The sequence below is a fragment of the Chlorocebus sabaeus genome, chromosome 11 (assembly GCF_047675955.1).
Source record: "Chlorocebus sabaeus isolate Y175 chromosome 11, mChlSab1.0.hap1, whole genome shotgun sequence".
In the NCBI taxonomy this organism is placed as follows: Eukaryota; Metazoa; Chordata; class Mammalia; order Primates; family Cercopithecidae; genus Chlorocebus; species Chlorocebus sabaeus.
Window position 1 is genome coordinate 106,003,280 of NC_132914.1, and position 18,376 is coordinate 106,021,655.

Sequence of the window (18,376 nt, forward strand, 5' to 3'; positions counted from 1 at the left end):
GAATGTCAGTTTCCTCCTCTGTAAAACGGGGCCGATAGCAGCAGCCCCTACCTCATAAGAGTGTTGGGAGACTTGGAAGAAGGGATGCCTGTGAAGTGCTTAGCCAGGGCCAGCTGGCTCACAGTACGTGCTCCACAAATGTCAGTACATTACTTCTTTTTCATCAGGCAGCTTGTTAAATTTGTTACTTTTGGCATCTTGTTCAATTTCTCATCCATCCTCTCAAGTATGGATTATTAGAGGTTGAAGCATCTTGCCCAAGGTTAACGGCCAGTAGGTGGCAGAGCTGAGTCCTGAAGCCAGAGCCCATCGCACTAACCACCAGCCTACAGTTGGTCATGCGCTCTACTGGGTCTTTTCTATTCCTAGCCCAGAAACTACGTGTCTGGGGATGCTCCCCAGAGAAAGTTGCATCATTTACCAGCCGTGTGACTGTGGCCAAGTCTCGATCGCTTCTCCATACCTCAGGGTTTCCATTTGCAAAATGGGAACAATGATATTCCTTCCTCCTAGGGATCATCAGGAAGATCAAATATAAAAAGGGCTTGGTGGTGTCTGGCACTTTCTAAGCCTTCAATGGATGGTGGCAATGGCAGTGAGGATGATGGAGATGATGGTGATGATGGTGTGCCTCAACCCTTCCTTCCCACAGGCTGGTACCATGCGTGTGGTGGTGATCGGAGCGGGAGTCATCGGGCTGTCCACCGCCCTCTGCATCCATGAGCGCTACCACTCAGTTTTGCAGCCACTGGACATAAAGGTCTACGCGGACCGCTTCACCCCACTCACCACCACTGACGTAGCTGCCGGCTTCTGGCAGCCCTACCTTTCTGACCCCAGCAACCCAAAGGAGGCGTGAGTGAGGGTCACATAGGGTAGCCTGGGGAGCCCATGGGGCTAAGTCTGCAGAGGGGGTCAGGGTTCCCATCACCAAGAGCAAGCCCCTTGTGGAAGCTCTGGTCTAGCATAAGATAAAGAAAATGCCAGGCATGGTGGTTCACGCCTTTAACCCCAGCACTTTGGGAGGTCGAGGTGGGAGGATCACTTGAGGCCAGGAGTTCCAGACCAGCCTGGACAAGGTGGCGAAACCCCATCTCTACCAAAAATACAAAAACTTAGCTGGGCATGGTGGCGCACGCCCGTAATCCCAGCTACTCCGGAGGCTGAGGCAGGAAAATCATTTGAGCCCAGGAGGTAAAGGTGGCAGTGAGCTGAGATTCTGCCACTGCACTCTCAACAGAGTGAGACTGTCTCAGAAAGAAAAATATAAATAAAAGATTCATAAATATTAAGCCCCTTGCTCTGTGCCAGATACTAGGAGGTTTTGTCTCGTCTTCCCGAAACTGGGTGCCTGTCAATACCACATGGTTGGTGAATCTGGAAAACTTCCTCTTTTTTAGTTTATAAATTTTTATTTTTATTATTATTATTTTGAGATTGTGTTTCACTCTTGTCGCCCAGGCTGGAGTGTGATGGCATGATCCTGGCTTGCTGCATCCTCTGCCTCCTGGGTTCAAGCGATTCTCCTGCCTCAGCTTCCCAGGTAACTGGGATTACAGGCATCTGCCACCGCGCCTGGCTAATTTTTGTACTTTTAGTAGAGATGGAGTTTCACCATGTTGGCCAGACTGGTCTTGAACTCCTGACCTCAGGTGATCTGCCTGTCTTGGCCTTCCAAAGTGCTAGGATTACAGGCATGAGCCATCGTGCCTTGCCAAATTTTATTCTTTTTAAATAGAGATAGGGTCTGTCTGTGTCACCCAGGCTGGTCTTGAACTCCTGGGCTCAAGCGATCTGCCCTCCTCACCCTCCGAAATTGCTGGGATTACAGGTGTGAGCCCTTGCACCCAGCCGAATCTGGAAAACTTTTAAGTGGGTGAACATCTAAGTGGGTGGATGGATGCACAGATTTATCAAATAAATTGCAAAGGTCATTATGGTAGTTTAGAAACTGCCAGATGCTTCAGCAAATGGAACGCCCAATGAATAGCAGCTCAAATAGATTTAAAAAATTTTTTTAGTGGCATCCTTTCACCCAGGCTGAAGTGCAGTGATATGATCATAGCTCATTGCAGCCTTGACCTCCTGGGTTCAAGCAATCCTCCCAACTTAGCCTCCCAAGTAGCTGGGACCAGGTGCATGCCATCATGCCCGGCTAATTTTCTTTATTTTTTGTAGAGCCAGGTTCTCCCTATGTTAGGCAGGCTTGTCACAAACTCCTGGCCTCAAGTGACCCTCCTGCCTCAGCCTCCAGAAGAGCTGGGATTATAGGCATGAGCCAATGTACCCAACCAGAATTTTAATTCACACCTCTGTAAAAAACCAATGTTTCTGATCAGTGCGCAGTGATTCAGGGGCCCAGGCTCCTTCCATCTCATGGCTTTGCCATTTTCCCACATGTTCCGGAGTCACCTCAATGTCACCATTCACATGGGCCGGTGACTGCAGAAGGATCACGCAGGACCACATGCGCAGAGTCCTTAGAGTCCCTTGGCCAGAAACAAGTCACACAGTCACATTTAGCTGCAAGAGGGTCTAGGAAATGTAGGTGAGCTGTGTGCCCGGGGGAGGAGGAAAAGTTTGAGGAGCTGCAAGTCGATATCTGCCACCAATGTTTACAAGGAGGGGTGCTTGCAGCCAGCCTGAACAGTGTGGCTCGTAATCCCCAAAGCCAGGTCAAGGTCTTCACTGAAACTCATCAGCCATGTAATCCCGTGCTGGAGGGGTGCCCTCCAAATGGTTATGATGGGCATCCTTCATTCCCTGTCTTCTTTATTCTATTAATGGGGAAATATTGGAAAATTTGGGAAGGAGAAGACCCATGGCATTTGGGGAGTTGCAAGAGTGAACGTGGTGGATTTCTGGGTTTTGGACACCCCAAACCCCTGATCATGCCACAGCCCCATGCCAGCTGACCTAAGGTTTTTTGCCCAACTCAGGGCATTGGGTGATCGAACTCTTCATGACCCTTCCAGGGACTGGAGCCAACAGACTTTTGACTATCTCCTGAGCCACATCCATTCTCCCAATGCTGAAAAACTGGGCCTGTTCCTAATCTCAGGCTACAACCTCTTCCATGAAGCCATTCCGGTAGGTGAGCAGTTCTTGACCGTGAGGGATGATCCCCCAGGGCTGGGGTGGTGAGGGTGAGTGCCGCAGAGCCTTAATCACAGATGAGGGCGGGGTGCTTTGAGTCTCGTAGGCAACAGACTCCTGGGTTCAAAACAGGTTTGGTTTAAATTCTATTTTTGCTCTGAAAATTATTTTTGTTTCAAATTTTGCTGTTCAGTTGGCAGAGGACAAAGAATCTTCTGATGCCCAGGGGAAACTAGCCTTTGATTAGCATGGCTAAAACACAAGCATGTTCTGCAGTGATGGGCACTTGGTGCTGAAGCCAAAAGGTTTCATGTGTCCCTGAAGGTCCCAGGGCTTTTTATCAAGAAGAAATAAAATACTTATCATAGCAAAAACTGCCAAAGCATTTATTATGTGCCAGGCCCAGTCCTAACTAATTTACAGCTAGCGACTCATTTAATTCTCTTTATAACCAGAAGGTAAGGGTTGTCCTTATCCTCACTTAATAGATGAGAAAAAAGAAGCTCCGAGAAATGGAGTAACTTGCCCAAGGCCACAAAGCTTGCCAGTGGCTGAGCTGGGATTTGAATCCAGGCCATCTATGACCACATGCTGCCCAGTGTGCCCACAGAAACAGCACAGCCCTGGGAGGGTTTGCTCAGGCTGCTTGGAGAGGGTGGTCTGGCTCTGTGCCCAGAGCCCTGTGCCAGCTCTTAAGGTTCATTCAACCTTTAGCACTGTGCTAAGGGCTTTATCCACATTATCTGTTACCTTTTATGGGACTAAGAGTATTTTTTTTTTTTTTGAGACGGGGTCTCGCTGTATTGCCCAGGCTGGAGTGCATTGGCATGATCTCGGCTCACTGCAACCTCCGCTTCCTGGTTTCAAACCATTCTCCTGTCTCAGCTTCCTGAGTAGTTGGGATTAGAGGCATGCACTACCATGCCTGGCTAATTTTTGTATTTTTAATATAGATGGGGTTTCACCACGATGGCCAGGCTGGTCTCGAACTCCTGACCTCAAGTGATCTTCCTCCCAAAGTGCTGGGATTACAGGTGTGAGCCACTGCACCTGGCCAAGAGTGATTATTAACTCCATGATACAGACAAGGAGACTGAGTCTCAGAGAATTCAAGTAGTAAGTGATGAGGCTGGGGTCTCCGCCCAGGTTGTCTGACACTATGCTCTGTTGCTTTCTCTTATCCCCGGGGACTCTTACTGTTGCTGCTTTCTCTCCCCTATTTCTGACCTTTTCCGTATAACTCACCCTCAGTCTTACTCTTACCCTTACCATAATTAGGGGTTAAGAACATGGACTCTGGAACTGAGCTGTATGGGTTAAAATCTTAACACCACCATTTATTAGCTGTGTGACCTTAGGCGAGTTATTTAATCTTTCCAAGCCTCAGTGGGTCCATCTATAAACTGGGGAAAGAATAGCATCCACCCCAGTGGCTTCTTGTGAAGATTAAATGGACCAGTATAAGTAAAGTGCTTGGAACGGTGCCTGATACGCACTTAGTATGACATATGTCTTTGTCATTATCATTTTTTTTTTTTTTTTGAGATGAAGTCTCGCTCTTTGGCCCAGGCTGGAGTGCAGTGGCACAGTCTCGGCTCACTGCAACCTCCAGCTCCCAGATTCAAGGGATTCTTCTGCCTCAGTCTCCTGAGTATCTAGGATTACAGGCAGGCACCACCATACCTTGCTAATTTTTGTATTGTTATTATTTTTTTAGTATAGATGGGGTTTCACCACGTTGGCCCGGCTGGTCTGGAGTTCCTGGCCTCAGGTGATCCACCAATCTCAGCCTCCCAAAGTGCTGGGATTACAGGTGTGAGCCACCACGCCTGACCCATTATCATTATTATTGACTTCCATCCCTCCTGGTACCCCCTTTGTCTTTCCTCTTCAGGACCCTTCCTGGAAGGACACAGTTCTGGGATTTCGGAAGCTGACCCCCAGAGAGCTGGATATATTCCCAGATTACAGGTGAGTTTATTGTCATAGCCAAAGGGGACCGGGGCCCCATGAGTTAGATAGACCTGTCTAGAAGGCAGCAGAGGGTAGAGGCACCAGATTTCCTGTGCTACCCAGGTCTTGGTACCCTGATCTCCTGGTCCTTGGTCCAGCTCCTTCAAAGAGGCTACCCACTCAAACCTGGCCTTGGGCTGGGAAGGTAGGGGGTATGAAATCACAGATCTCAAGTCCAGAGGCTCCATATCACCATCTTGTTTTGTAGATGAAGATGCTGAGTTTCAGAGAGGCTAAGTGACTTCCTAAGGTCACACAGCCAAGTGGCCAAACTGGGATTCCAACCCAGTCTGTATGACCCCACACCCCTCCTTTCTTTTCTCTACAGCCTGATGCCTCTCTGGTCTTCTCCTCATCCCACCCCACGCCTGAATCCCCTCTACAAATGCACATTCAATCTCCACTTGCATCTTCCAATGTCAGAGATGGTCTTGTCTGATAGAACATTTTTCCTTGCATTGAGCTCAAAACCACATCCCCCCCTTGAACTTCACCTAGTGGTCGTGGTACTACCCTTTGGGCCTACAGAACAACATTGCTCCCACCTCCATTTCACAGCCTTCAAATATAGCCCTGATTTTTACCTTTATTTTCAACTTTTGCCTGCTGTGACTCTAGCTATGGCTGGTTCCACACAAGCCTAATTCTGGAGGGAAAGAACTATCTACAGTGGCTGACTGAAAGGTGAGATTTTAAGCTCCACTTTGAGGGAGGCACCTCCCAGAGACGAAGTTGTAGTAGAAGATGGTTCGTGGGCTTCCCCCTGCATGGACCAACCCCAAGGTTTGAAGAATACCCTCAGGCCTGGTGTGGGAGCTATCCTTGGTCCTGATCACCACTGGGCACAGAGGCAATGGGTCCTGAGCCTAAATGGGCATCAGAACCACCTGGGCAGCTGTTTATACATGACGTCTATTAACAACCTCTTTCAAATCCCTTATATTTGTGTAATAGTTTTAGATGTATTATTTTAAGATTTCCAGATATGTTTACATCATCTGCAAAACATAAGCTACCTTTTATTTTTATCTACCTCTCTCTTTTTTTCTTCTCTAACTGCTTTGGCCAATACCTCCAGAACAATGTTACTCAACCAGATGATATTGGATGTCTTTGACTTGTTCCTCATGTTAATAGGAATCTGGCAGTGTTCTAAATTAGCAAACACTCACTTGAGAGAAACGTTGATATTTATATTCACATACATTCATATTAAGGGAGATTCCATAATTTGTGTGTGTGTGTGTGTGTGTGACGAAGTCTTGCTCTGTAGCCCAGGCTGAAGTGCAGTGGTGCAATCTTGGCTCACTGCAAGCTCCGCCTCCCAGCTTCACGCCATTCTCCTACCTCAGCCTCCTGAGTAACTGGGACTACAGACGCCCGCCACCACCACGCCCGGCTAATTTTTTGTATTTTTAGTAGAGACGGGGTTTCACCGTGTTAGCCAGGATGGTCTTGATCTCCTGACCTCGTGATCCGCCCCCCTTGGCCTCCCAAAGTACTGGGATTACATATGTGAGCCACCAGGCCAGGCCTGATTCCATACATTTTTTATATATTACTATTTTATTAAGATTTTTAGGCCAGGCATGGTGGTTCATACCTGTAATCCTAGTACTTTGAGAGGCCAAGGTGGGCAGATCACTTGAGCCCAGGAGTTCAAGACAAGCCCAGGCAACATGGCAAAACCCTGTCTCTACAGAAAAATGCAAAAATTAGCCAGGCATAATGGTGTATGCCTGTAGTCACAGCTACTTAGGAGGCTGAGGTGGGAGGATATCTTGATCCCGGGAAGTAGAGGCTGCAGTGAGCTGTGATCACGCCACTGCACTCTAGCCTGGGTGACAGAGTGAGACCCTGTCTCAAAAAAAAAAAGATTTAAAAAATATGGAATGTATGGTGGCTTTTATCAGATGACCTCAGAAGATTTTTTAAAATGTAGATTTCAGGACCCCACTTTATGCCTGCCAAATTAGAACTTCTGGGATAAGGTTTATAAATTTGATTTTTCTTTGAGACAAAATCTTACTCTGTCACCCAGGCTGGGGTGGGGTGTAGTGGCATGAACACAGCTCACAGCAGCCTCAACCTCCTGGGCTCAAGCAATCCTCCCACCTCAGCCTCCAAAGTAGCTGGGACCACATATGCATGTGCCACAATGCTTATCTAATTTTTAAATATTTTTGTAGAGATTGGGTCTCACTATGTTGCCCAGGCTGGTCTCAAACTCCTGGGCTTAAACAATCTTCCTGCCTCAGCCTCCCAAAGTGCCAGGATTACAGTCGTGAGCCATCAGGCCCAGCAGAAATTTGCATTTTAAGAAGCTCCCTGATGATTCTAATTATCAGCCACGTTTTGGAATAATTGTACTAAGACATGGCTATTTCTTCTAACTTGAGGACACATGACTCTTGTCTAGTCTTTTCCAGGAAAAACATGCCCATGGTGTTTCTATCTTGAGAAAATGATGGAAACGAGATAGTTCTGAGAGTATGCTTCACCTTCTTTTTGGCTTATTTCCTGTTCTTTGGATGTTTCCAGTTTCTTTCTTTCTTTCTTTCTTTCTTTCTTTCTTTCTTTCTTTCTTTCTTTCTTTCTTTCTTTCTTTCTTTCTCTCTCTCTCTCTCTCTCTCTCTCTCTCTCTCTTTCTTTCTTTCTTTCTTTCTTTCTTTCTTTCTTTCTTTTCTTCCTTCCTTCCTTCTTTCTTTCTAGACAAAGTCTTGCTCTGTCACCCAGGTTGGAGTGCAGTGGTACAATCTCAGCTCACTGCAAGCTCCGCCTCCCAGGTTCACACCTTTCTCCTGCCTCAGCCTCCTGAGTAGCTGGGAATACAGGCGCCCACCATCACACTTGGCTAATTTTTTTTTTTTTTGTATTCTTAGTAGAGATGGGGTTTCACTGTGTTAGCCAGGATGGTCTTCATCTCCAGACCTCGTGATCTGCCTGCCTTGGCCTCCCAAAGTGCTGGGATTACAGGCGTGAGCCACCGTGCCCGGCCGTTTCTAGTGTATTTCTAACTGTGATAGATATTTTTGCAATGGGATGTTTAAAGGAAGGGTGGGTGTCCTCAGCCCACCTCCCTCCTCATGCCCAGCTTCTGACAAAGGGGAATTTGGCACTGGTACAACTCCCCTTCTCTACTCTGAATCTCATCCCCTTTACTCTTACAAAGCAATGTGGTGGTCATAGGAAGTATTGGGGGCTAAGAGGCCTGGGTTTGAGTTCCAGCTCCATCACTGACTCACTCTATGGCCTTCAGCAAGGCCCTTCCCCAACTCCATCTGCCCAACAAGGGGCTTGGACCATCTGTGGTTTCCCAAGGGAGATTTTTTGGACCACCAGTCCAGCCAGGTGCTCATGAGCTGATTTGACGACACAGCCATCTTCTCAAACAGCATCCTGTGCGACTAATGTCTGCAGAAGGTTCTTTGGGAAAGGTTCCTGTGCCACCCTCTTGGCGGGATGGGACAGAGAAATGAATCCTAGGCTTTTTGATGTGTTTGATCATCCCAGGTTAACTGAGAGGGGAGTGAAGTTCTTCCAGCGGAAGGTGGAGTCTTTTGAGGAGGTGAGCTGCAGGGCTGATGCAGTGGATGGGGGAGGGAGAAGAGGGGAGGCCTCTGCTTCTTGCTGCTGTGTCGGGGGCCCCTTCTCAGGCTCCTAGGGTCCCCACAGGCCTGCCCTAGACCCTTGCCCCAGGAGGACTCCGGTATTCTGAAGGGGGAGGTCTCTGCCTTCATGTTGGTGGTAGGAACAAAGGAACACTGGGATCATGGTGGCCATTAGGAGCTGATTTATATCTGAGATTCGATGAGTTTTGGGGTTAGAGAGCTGGCCGCCTTTTCTCAGTGTCAGCTGCACTCCAAGGTCAGACGCTTGCTTCTTAACCCTACTGACATCTGGGTTGGTCTTTCTACAAAGTCCAGGCCCCCAGCTGACTCACCTCTAAAGCAACACCACCACCAATAATAATGATAGGAAAAGTCACCGTCTCCAGGCACCAGCAACAAGAGCTTTAGTGTATGGCTTCATTTGATCCCAGCATCTAGAACCCTGCTTGGCATATGGAAGGCACTCCATATGTCATGAGGACTAACCTGCTCTGAGTCGGGCCCTGATGGACACTGGAGATACATGGTCTACCCAATGCAGCCCTCATTCTCAATCATTCACTCAGGAACAATAGTAGCATCTTGCAATGTGTCTGTGCCATGACTGTCTTTTGATGAGAGTCCCTGGGGCTGGGTTGGGGAGCTTAGGGGCTCATCATGCATGCTTGAGATGAGACCATCTCATCTGTAGACAGAGCTAGGGATTCCAACGTGTCTTCTGCAAATGTCTTGGCAAACCAGAAGGCAAGAGAATAAAGTTAAAAGGAGTCAAAAGGAGAAAGATAACTATCTCTACTTCCTTTCTGACTTCTTTTGGGAGGTTCCAGGAAGATTTCCCCCATCCAAAGAACTGCTTTACAACCACTTTTGTATCCAGAGTTATACAGGAGCCTCATAGCAGCCTGTAAACAGGCACGGGCAGCCTCATTTTACAGAGGCAGCTGAGCGTTAAGGAGGTAAAGAGCCATTTTCAAGGTCACACATCAGATAAATCGCAGGGTGAAAATTTGGAGCCAGGCCTCTCTGATTTGTCATTGAGACCTCTCCCCACAGTTCATCAGGGAGTAGACAGATTGAGGGTAGAAGAAAGGGGAAGAGAGAACAGGGAATACCAGGATCTTCCCCACTTTTCATCCCCCACTACCCTGTTGGTTGTTACCAGGTGGCAAGAGAAGGCGCAGATGTGATTGTCAACTGCACTGGGGTATGGGCTGGGGCGCTGCAACCAGACCCCCTGCTGCAGCCAGGCCGGGGGCAGATCATTAAGGTGAGTATGAGGGTGAGACCCCTGCCTTTTGTTGGTAGGAAGATCATTCCGCATGCTTATTCAATCTCTTAAGATCGTGGACAAATCAGGAACATTTGTTAGAGGAGCCCCCCAAGACTGCAGAGAATTGACATGTTAAAATCCAAACTTGTCCCACCCCCATTTGCTCTCTTTCAGGATTTCCTCTTGATCGTGAAGCACACGTGTATGTTCTTGTACCTATGTGGGAGCAGCATATGCCTGTATTGTAATAAAAATAGCAAACATTTATGGAGTGTTTACCAAGCACTGGATACAGGCCTAAGCACTTTATTGTGTTTATTATTATTATTATTATTATTCTCGAGACAGGGTCTCGCTCTGTTGCCCAGGTTAGAGCACAGTATCTTGATCATGGCTCACTGCAGCCTTGACCTCCCAGGCTCTCACCTCAGCCTACTGAGTGGCTAGTACTACAGGAACATGCCACCACGATACCCAGCTCTTTTTTTACATATTTTGTAGAGACAGGATTTTACCATATTGCTCAGGCTGGTCTCAAACTCCTGGGCTCAAGTGATCCCCCCGCCTTGGCCTGTCAAAATGCTGGGATTACAGGCGTGAGCCGCCACATTCAGCCTATTTTGTTAATTAATTTAGTGATGGCCACAGCCCTTTGAGCTGGGTACTACCATATCGTCATTGCCATCTTACAGATGAAGAAACTGAGGCAAAGAGGATTTAAGTAACAGGCACAAGTTCACACGGTAGTAAGAAGTGGACTTGGGATTGGAAGCCCGGCAACCTGGCTTAAAAGCCTGTGCGTGCAAGCATTGTTCCATGCCTCCTCTTGCTGTGTGTGTGCATGTGCGTGAGGGTATGTGTGTGTGAATGTATGTGAGTGTGCGTGTATGTGGTGTGTGTGTGCATATGTGTGTGGGTGTGCGCGCATGTATGTGAGGGTGTGTATGTGTGTGAGGGTGTGTGTGCATTTGTGTGAGGGGTGTGTGTGCCTGTGTGAGGAGGGTGTGTGCATGTATGTGAGGGTATGTGTGTGTGCATGCATGTGAGGGTATGTGTGTGAGGGTGTGTGCATGTGTGTGATGGTGTGTGCATGAATGTGAGGGTGTGTGTGCATGTGTGTGAGGGGTGTGTGTGCATGTGTGCGAGAGGTGTGTGTGTATGTGTGTGTGCATGTGCGGGAGGGGTGTGTGTATGTGTGCGAGGGGTGTGTGTGCATGTGTGTGAGTGTGCATGTATGTGAGGGGTGTGAGTCCATGTGTGCAAGGGGTGTGTGTGTGCATGTGTCTGAGGGTATATACATATATGTGAGGGAGTGTGTGTCCGTGTGTGAGGGGTGTATGTATGCATGTGTGTCAGTGTGTGCATGTGTGAGGGGTGTGTGTGTATGTGTGTGAGGGGTGTGTGTGCATGTGTGTGAGGGTGTGTGCATGCATGTGAGGCTGTGTGTGTGCATGTGTGTGAGGGTGTGTGCATGTGTGTGAGGTATGTGTGTGCATGTGTGCGAGGATGCGTGCATGTGTGTGGGGGTGTGTATGCATGTGTGCAAGGGGTGTGTGAATGTGTGTGAGGGTGTGTGCATGTGTGTGAGGGTGTGTGTGCATGTGTGTGAAGGGGTGTGTGTGCATGCATGTGAGGGTGTGTGTGCATGTGTGCGAAGGGTGTGTGTGCGCACATGTGTGTGAGGGTGTAGTGCATGTACGTAAGGGTATGTGTGTGCATGCATGTGAGGGTATGTGTGTGTGCATGTGTGTGAGGATGTGTGTGCATGTATATGAGGGTGTATGTACGTGTGTGATGGTGTGCGCATGTATGTGAGGATGTGTGCATGTGTGTGAGGGTATTGTGTGCATGTGTGTGATGGTGTGTGTGGGCATGTATGTGAGGGTGTGTGTGCATGTGTGTGAGGGTGTGTGCACGTGTGTGAGGGGTGTGTGCATGTGTGCAAGGGGTGTGTGTGCATGTGTGAGGGTGTGTGCATGTATGTGAGGGTGTGGGTGTGTGCATGTGTGCGAGGGGTGTGTGTGAACGTGTTTGAGGGTGTGTGCATGTACGTAAGGGTATGTATGTGCATGCATGTGAGGGTATGTGTGTGTGCATATGTGTGAGGGTGTGTGTGCATGTATATGAGGGTGTATGTACGTGTGTGATGATGTGTGCATATATGTGAGGGTGTGTGCATGTGTGTGAGGGTATGTGTGCATATGTGTGATGGTGTGTGTGTGCGTGTGTGAGGGTATGTGTGCATGTGCACCTGTGAGTGTTCATAGGGGTGCACGTGTGTATGCTTATGTGTGTAGGGGTGCATGCATGTATTCCTAATGTGGACTGATGGGTGTGACAACCAAAATGAGTGACTGAGGCATACGTCTGAAATCATCAAGGTTTATGGAACCAGCTTGAAGGCACGCCCAGGAAAAATGCGAGTCACAGATGCACCTGTGGCTCTTTTTTCCAAAGAGATTCTTGGGAGATTTAGTCTTTATATGTTTTCTTTTTTAAAAAAGCAGGAGAAGGGTGCAGCAGTGAAATAATGATTACATACTTGTGAGACTTTAGTTAGTGCCCAGTAAATCTACATTTTACATAAGATAAGATGAAGGTTTGGGCCAGGCGCAGTGGCTCACGCCTGTAATCCCAGCACTTTGGGAGGCCTAGGCAGGTGGATCACGAGGTCAGGAGTTCGAGACCAGCCTGGCCAATATGGTGAAACCCCATCTCTACTAAAAATACAAAAAATTAGCCGGGTGTGGTGGCAGGCGCTTGTAATGCCAGCTACTCGGGAGGCTGAGGCAGGAGAATCACTTGAACCTGGGAGGTGGAGGTTGCAGTGAGCCAAGACTGCACTCCAGCCTGGGCAACAGAGCAAGACTCCGTTTCAAATAATAATAATAATAATAATTGAAGGTTTGAAGAAAAAAGGAATGGAGGAAGTTCTGTACCTGGGAAGATAAGCTGGTCAATGACATCATCAGTGTGGAGTCTGTTGAAAGGGCTGGTTTCTGCTTACCACTTAGGGAAGACAGCCTGACTTTGGTCAGGTCATTGAGGGAGGGGATATAATGAGACATGTTAGACCTCCCATCCCACCGCGGCTGTGAACTCAGCTCCAAGGTTTCTCTGGGGCTCCTAGGGCCAAGAGGGGGTCTGTTCATTCAGCTGGGGGCTTAGAATTTTATTTTTATTTCTCATGTGTATGCATTTACATGTGTGTACTGGTGCTTTTCTTCAGACATGTGGGTGAGGAGACACAATGCTTCAGGGAGCAGGGGTGGCTGCCAATCAGGGCGGCTCTTCCTGCAAGAGGCAAACAGCCAGGTGCACACTTGGGCCATAGCGTCGTGAGAGGTCTTATAAGGAATCAGACCTGACTCTTGTCAGGTCATCTGGCTACAGAGGGGAGCAAGGACAGCCGCACTGATTCACCTCTGCTGATGAGACTTTCCTGCCTTGAACCAACAGGTGGATGCCCCTTGGATAAAGCATTTCATTCTCACCCATGAGCCAGAGAGCGGCATCTACAATTCCCCGTACATCATCCCAGGGTAAAATCGGACTGTTCTCGGGCAGAAGAGGGGTCCCCTTCACGCCCTCTTCATGCCCCTGCTGCCTGCCCCAGGCTCCTTACTGCCCACAGTTGTTCCCTTTCAGTGTTTTAACGTGTTTATTTATTTATTATTATTTTTTGAGACAGAGTTTCCCTCTTGTTGCCCATGCTGGAGTGCAATGGCGCAATCTTAGCTCACTGCAACCCCTGCTTCCCGGGTTCAAGCAATTCTCCTGCCTCAGCCTTCCAAGTAGCTGAAATTACAGGTGCCCACCACCATGCCCAGCTAATTTTTTGTATTTTTAGTAGAAACAGGGTTTCACCATGTTGGCCAGGCCTGTCTTGAACTCCTGACTCAGGTGATCCACCCACCCTTGCCTCCCAAAGTGCTGGGATTACAGGCGTGAGCCACTGTGCCTGGACCCTTTCAATGTTTTTAAAGTGAGTTTGAACCACTGAATCCCTGGGAAGGCAGACTCAGCCTTGACTGAGGTCTACCATGAACATTCTTTTGGATGACAATAGTGGTGATGCTGAAGATAAAGGCAGTGGATGTAATGCGGTGACACTAAAAGTGGTATGTAGGTGGCTCATGCCTGTAATCCCAGCACTTTGGGAGGCCAGTGTGGGAGGATTGCTTGAGCCCAGGAGTTCAAGACCAACCTGGGCAACATGGCGAAATCCCATCTCTACAAAAATTGGCCAGGCATGATGGTGCATGCCTGTGGTCCCAGCTATTCAGGAGGCTGAGATGGGAGGATTGCTTGAGCCTGGGAGGTTGAGGATACAGTAAGCCATGATCACACCACTGCACTCCAGCTTGGGCCACAGAGTGAGACTCCGTCTCCAAAAAAAAAAAAAAAAAAAAGGTGGTGTGAATGGCAATAATGGGAGTGGGAATGGGAATGGTGATTGGGGTTGATGGTGGTGGTAATGTTAATGGGGGAGATGACAATGTCACCGAAACCAGTGGTGGTGTTTGTGGGATGACAATATTGTTGATAGCGGAATGGTGGTAGTAGGGATAATATTGTAGTGATGGGGAAGAACAGCATTCATGGGGGTGGTGATTGGCATAAGAGTGGTAGAGTGGTGATGTTAATGGAGGTGGTCTGGTGCTGATGAGGAGATCAGTACTGATGAAGGTGTGATTGGGAGTGGGGATGATAGTTGGTGCTGATGGAAATGACACTATCAATGATATTAATATGTAGCAGAGCTGATAATCTCAAAGGCAATGTTAATAACATGGTTGCACCAACCATGTGGTCTCAATGGCAATGTTACTGGTGTCATGGAAATGACATTATCAATGGCAATGTTAATGGTGGTGGTGAAATGATGAATGCCGTTGGTGGTGATGACCTATTAATGATAGTAGTGAAGACAATGTTGTTGATGGAGATGACAACACTGATGGAAGTGGTGATGGAAGAGTTCATGGTTGGTATTGATGGTGATGACAGTGACAATTGAGTTAGTGATGGTGGTGTTGTTAGCAGAGGTGACAAGGTTGATGGTAATGACCTTATTCATCTCAAAGCCTTCATTTTCCTTGATCCTTGACCCTCCTCATTTGTATCTAGGACCCAGACAGTTACTCTTGGAGGCATCTTCCAGCTGGGAAACTGGAATGAGCTAAACAATATCCAGGACCACAACACCATTTGGGAAGGCTGCTGCAGACTGGAGCCTACTCTGAAGGTAAGGTAGGGAAGAGTAGCAGTGCCCTAGACCAAGGTCCTAGGAGCTTGTTAATGAGGACACTTCAGGATGGGAAGATGCCACCGCTGGGATAATTGGGCAAATTAATTCCAGCAAGGGATGTGGAATATAACAGAACTTGACAATGTACAGGGAAGTTCTTGCTATGGGCTAATGAATCCTGTCTGGTCATGTCTGACAGCCCTTGGCTTTCACGTTTGTCTGCGAGTGATGATGACAGTAGTGACGGTGATGAGGATGAGTTAGTATTGATGGTGAGGAAAATGCTGAGAATGGTAATAATGATGGTGATAAGATGGTGACTATTGTTAGAATTATGGTGGTGGCTGATGGTGAGGGTGGTGGTTGATGATGGAATTGGTGGAGAGGTAGAAGCAATAATGGTAATGATATTGGTAGCTGATAAAGATGGTGTTGGTGGTAGTGGTGATTGATAAAGGTGACTGTGATTATATTAGTGTTGGTGGTGATGAGATTCTAAAAACTACTTACTACCTAAAAATGGCCGCAGGAAAAAAAATCCAGAAATGAGTGATCAGCACGTTTCTTTCCAGAATGCAAGAATTGTTGATGAGCGAACTGGCTTCCGGCCAGTACGCCCCCAGATTCGGCTAGAAAGAGAACAGCTTCGCGTTGGACCTTCAAACACAGAGGTATACTCCCACAGCAAGGAAAGTAATGCCCTCCTCCACTCCTTAGATGGCTCTGGCATTTTCATGAAACAGTCATGTCTGATCTCAGGTTCCACACAGGCTCCCTGGCAGGCAGGGGCAGTGGTGGCTAATATCCCCTCCTCTATAAATGGGGAAACTGAGGCTCAATGATGATTAAGGACCTGCTCAAGGTTACATAGAGGGGCAGTGGTGATATTAATGGAGGTGGTGCTGATGAGATCAATGTTGATAATGGCGTGATTGGGAGTGGGGATGGTAGTTGGTGCTGATGGAAATGACACTATCAAGGATGTTAATACCTCAGCAGAGGTGACAATCTCAAAGGCAGTGTTAACATGGCTGCACCAACTGTCTCAGTGGTGATATTAATGGTGTGGCAGATATGACAGTATCAATAGCAGTGTTAATGGTGGTGGTGAAATGGTGAATGGGGTTGGTTTTCTAAAGTCTGTGGTCAAATAGCAGGAAAATGTGTACTTACTGGATGTGTACTTCGTGTCACACACGGCAGCAAGTCCATTACATGAATGACCTTATTAAATCTCCTCTGGAGCTCTTTGGGATAGGGACAGTTCTCCCCATGCTTCAGATGAGGAAACCGGGGTGAATTAAGAGGTGAAGTCACTTGCCCAAGTCAGACTACTGGGATGTGATTTGAATTTGATTCTGAGGCTATTTTCTAGATATCCATTTTGTGGCTGCCCCATCATCTCTTGCTACTGTCCCAGGGGGTCCCCACCATTCCCCCTGGGTGCCAAGAGAAACTCTGGTGGCATCTGGCTTTGCCCAGGACTCTTCAGGAGGCTCCTGAGTCTTCCAGGGCAGAAGAGCTTCATCTGTTCTTTCCACTGTCTCTCTCGGACCTGGCCACCTTCTCTCTTGCTTCTCCTAGGTCATCCACAACTATGGCCATGGAGGCTATGGGCTCACCATCCACTGGGGATGTGCTCTGGAGGCAGCCAAGCTCTTTGGGAGAATCCTGGAAGAAAAGAAGTTGTCCAAAATGCCACCATCCCACCTCTGAAGACTCCAGCAACTGCTGCTTCCCCCACAAGAACTCCCTTCTCCCCTCAGCCAACAAATCAATGTGCTCCTTCATAAGCCATTGCTTATCCCTCACTTCTTTCCTCAAAGAAGCATGAGGTGAGAGAAAGCCACAAAGTCAGTGCCTGGAGAAGGGTTCAGCCCAACATGGGGCCCTTCTCATCACCGAAATCCCTCTACCTTCTCTGGGTCTGGCATTATAAAGAACAGCTGGGGGCTGTTATTCCATGAGTCTTCAGAAGAAAGGACAGCTCAGAAAATCAAAGAGGCCAACTGCCCAGAGCCACAGAAAATTGAGGATAATTGAGACTAAGTAACATGAATACAAGTTGTACTAACATATTAAAGGTTCTGAAAAGTCCTGCAGCAAAGACAACTATCTGATGTTGTTTAACCCAGTGCTTGCTAAACGTATCTGGCTATGGAACACTTTTGCCCAGAGCACCCATGAATGCCATGAAACAAATTTGAGAAAACGCTAGAACAGATGTTGTTTTATCTGTTGTATTTGTTGTAGGAGGTTATACATACAACTTGGGCGTGGAGGAGGCAGAGAGGTGAAGCACTGAACTAGTAACACATGGTGTTTCTTCCACATCCAAAATTCCAAATGGCATCAGCTATTCACCAAGTGGCCCCCGGGCACCACGTAACCTTTGAGGAGGGGCCACTGAAGGGATCATCCCACAAGGAATCCCTTCATAGAGAACTGTTTTAGTCCGTTTTCTGTTGCTTATAACAGAATACCTGAAACTGGGGAATTCTTTTTTTTTGAGACAGGATCTCGCTCTGTCACCCAGGCTGGAATGCAATGGCATGATTTTGGCTCACGGCAACCTCCGCCTCCCAGGTTCAAATGATCCTCCCTCCTCAGCCACCCGAGTAGCTGGGACTACAGGCACTTGCTACCATGCCTGGCTAATGTGTGTGTGTGTGTGTGTGTGTGTGTGAGAGAGTGTGTGTTTTTTGTAGAGACGGGGTTTGGCCATATTGTCCAGGTTGGCGTTGAACTCCTGGGCCCAAGTGATCCTCCTGCCTTGGCCTCCCAAAGTGGTGGGATTATAGACATGAGCCAGCACACCTGGCTGAAACTGTGGAGTTTATAGAGAAAAGGAATTTATTTCTTACAGTTATAGAGTCTGAGAAGTCCAAGATTGAGGGACCACATGGTGAGAACCTTCTCTCTGGCTGATGCAGAGGTGGGGACTCTCTGCAGAGTCCCAAGGAGGCTCAGGACATCACGTGGTGAGGGGCTGATTGTGCTAACATGCTAGTTCAGCTCTTTCCCTTGTCTTAGAAAGCCACCAGTTTCCTTCCCAAGATGACCCACTAATCCATTAACCTAATAACCCATTAATTGATAAATGGATTAATCCATTTATGAGAGCAGTGCTCTTAG

At 47.9% G+C, this 18,376-nt stretch overlaps 1 protein-coding gene across 1 annotated transcript; it reads left to right on the forward strand.

The window, feature by feature from the left end:
- Window positions 1–485: 485 nt before the first annotated feature.
- On the forward strand, window positions 486–16,914 carry DAO (D-amino acid oxidase). Its single transcript, XM_037996571.2, has 9 exons — window positions 486–855; window positions 2,976–3,090; window positions 4,991–5,067; window positions 5,728–5,793; window positions 8,623–8,677; window positions 9,883–9,987; window positions 13,450–13,532; window positions 15,814–15,912; window positions 16,826–16,914. The coding sequence occupies exons 1-8, from the start codon at window positions 581–583 to the stop codon at window positions 15,872–15,874; spliced, it is 837 nt and encodes a 278-aa protein (XP_037852499.2). The 5' UTR covers window positions 486–580; the 3' UTR covers window positions 15,875–15,912; window positions 16,826–16,914.
- Window positions 16,915–18,376: the final 1,462 nt, after the last annotated feature.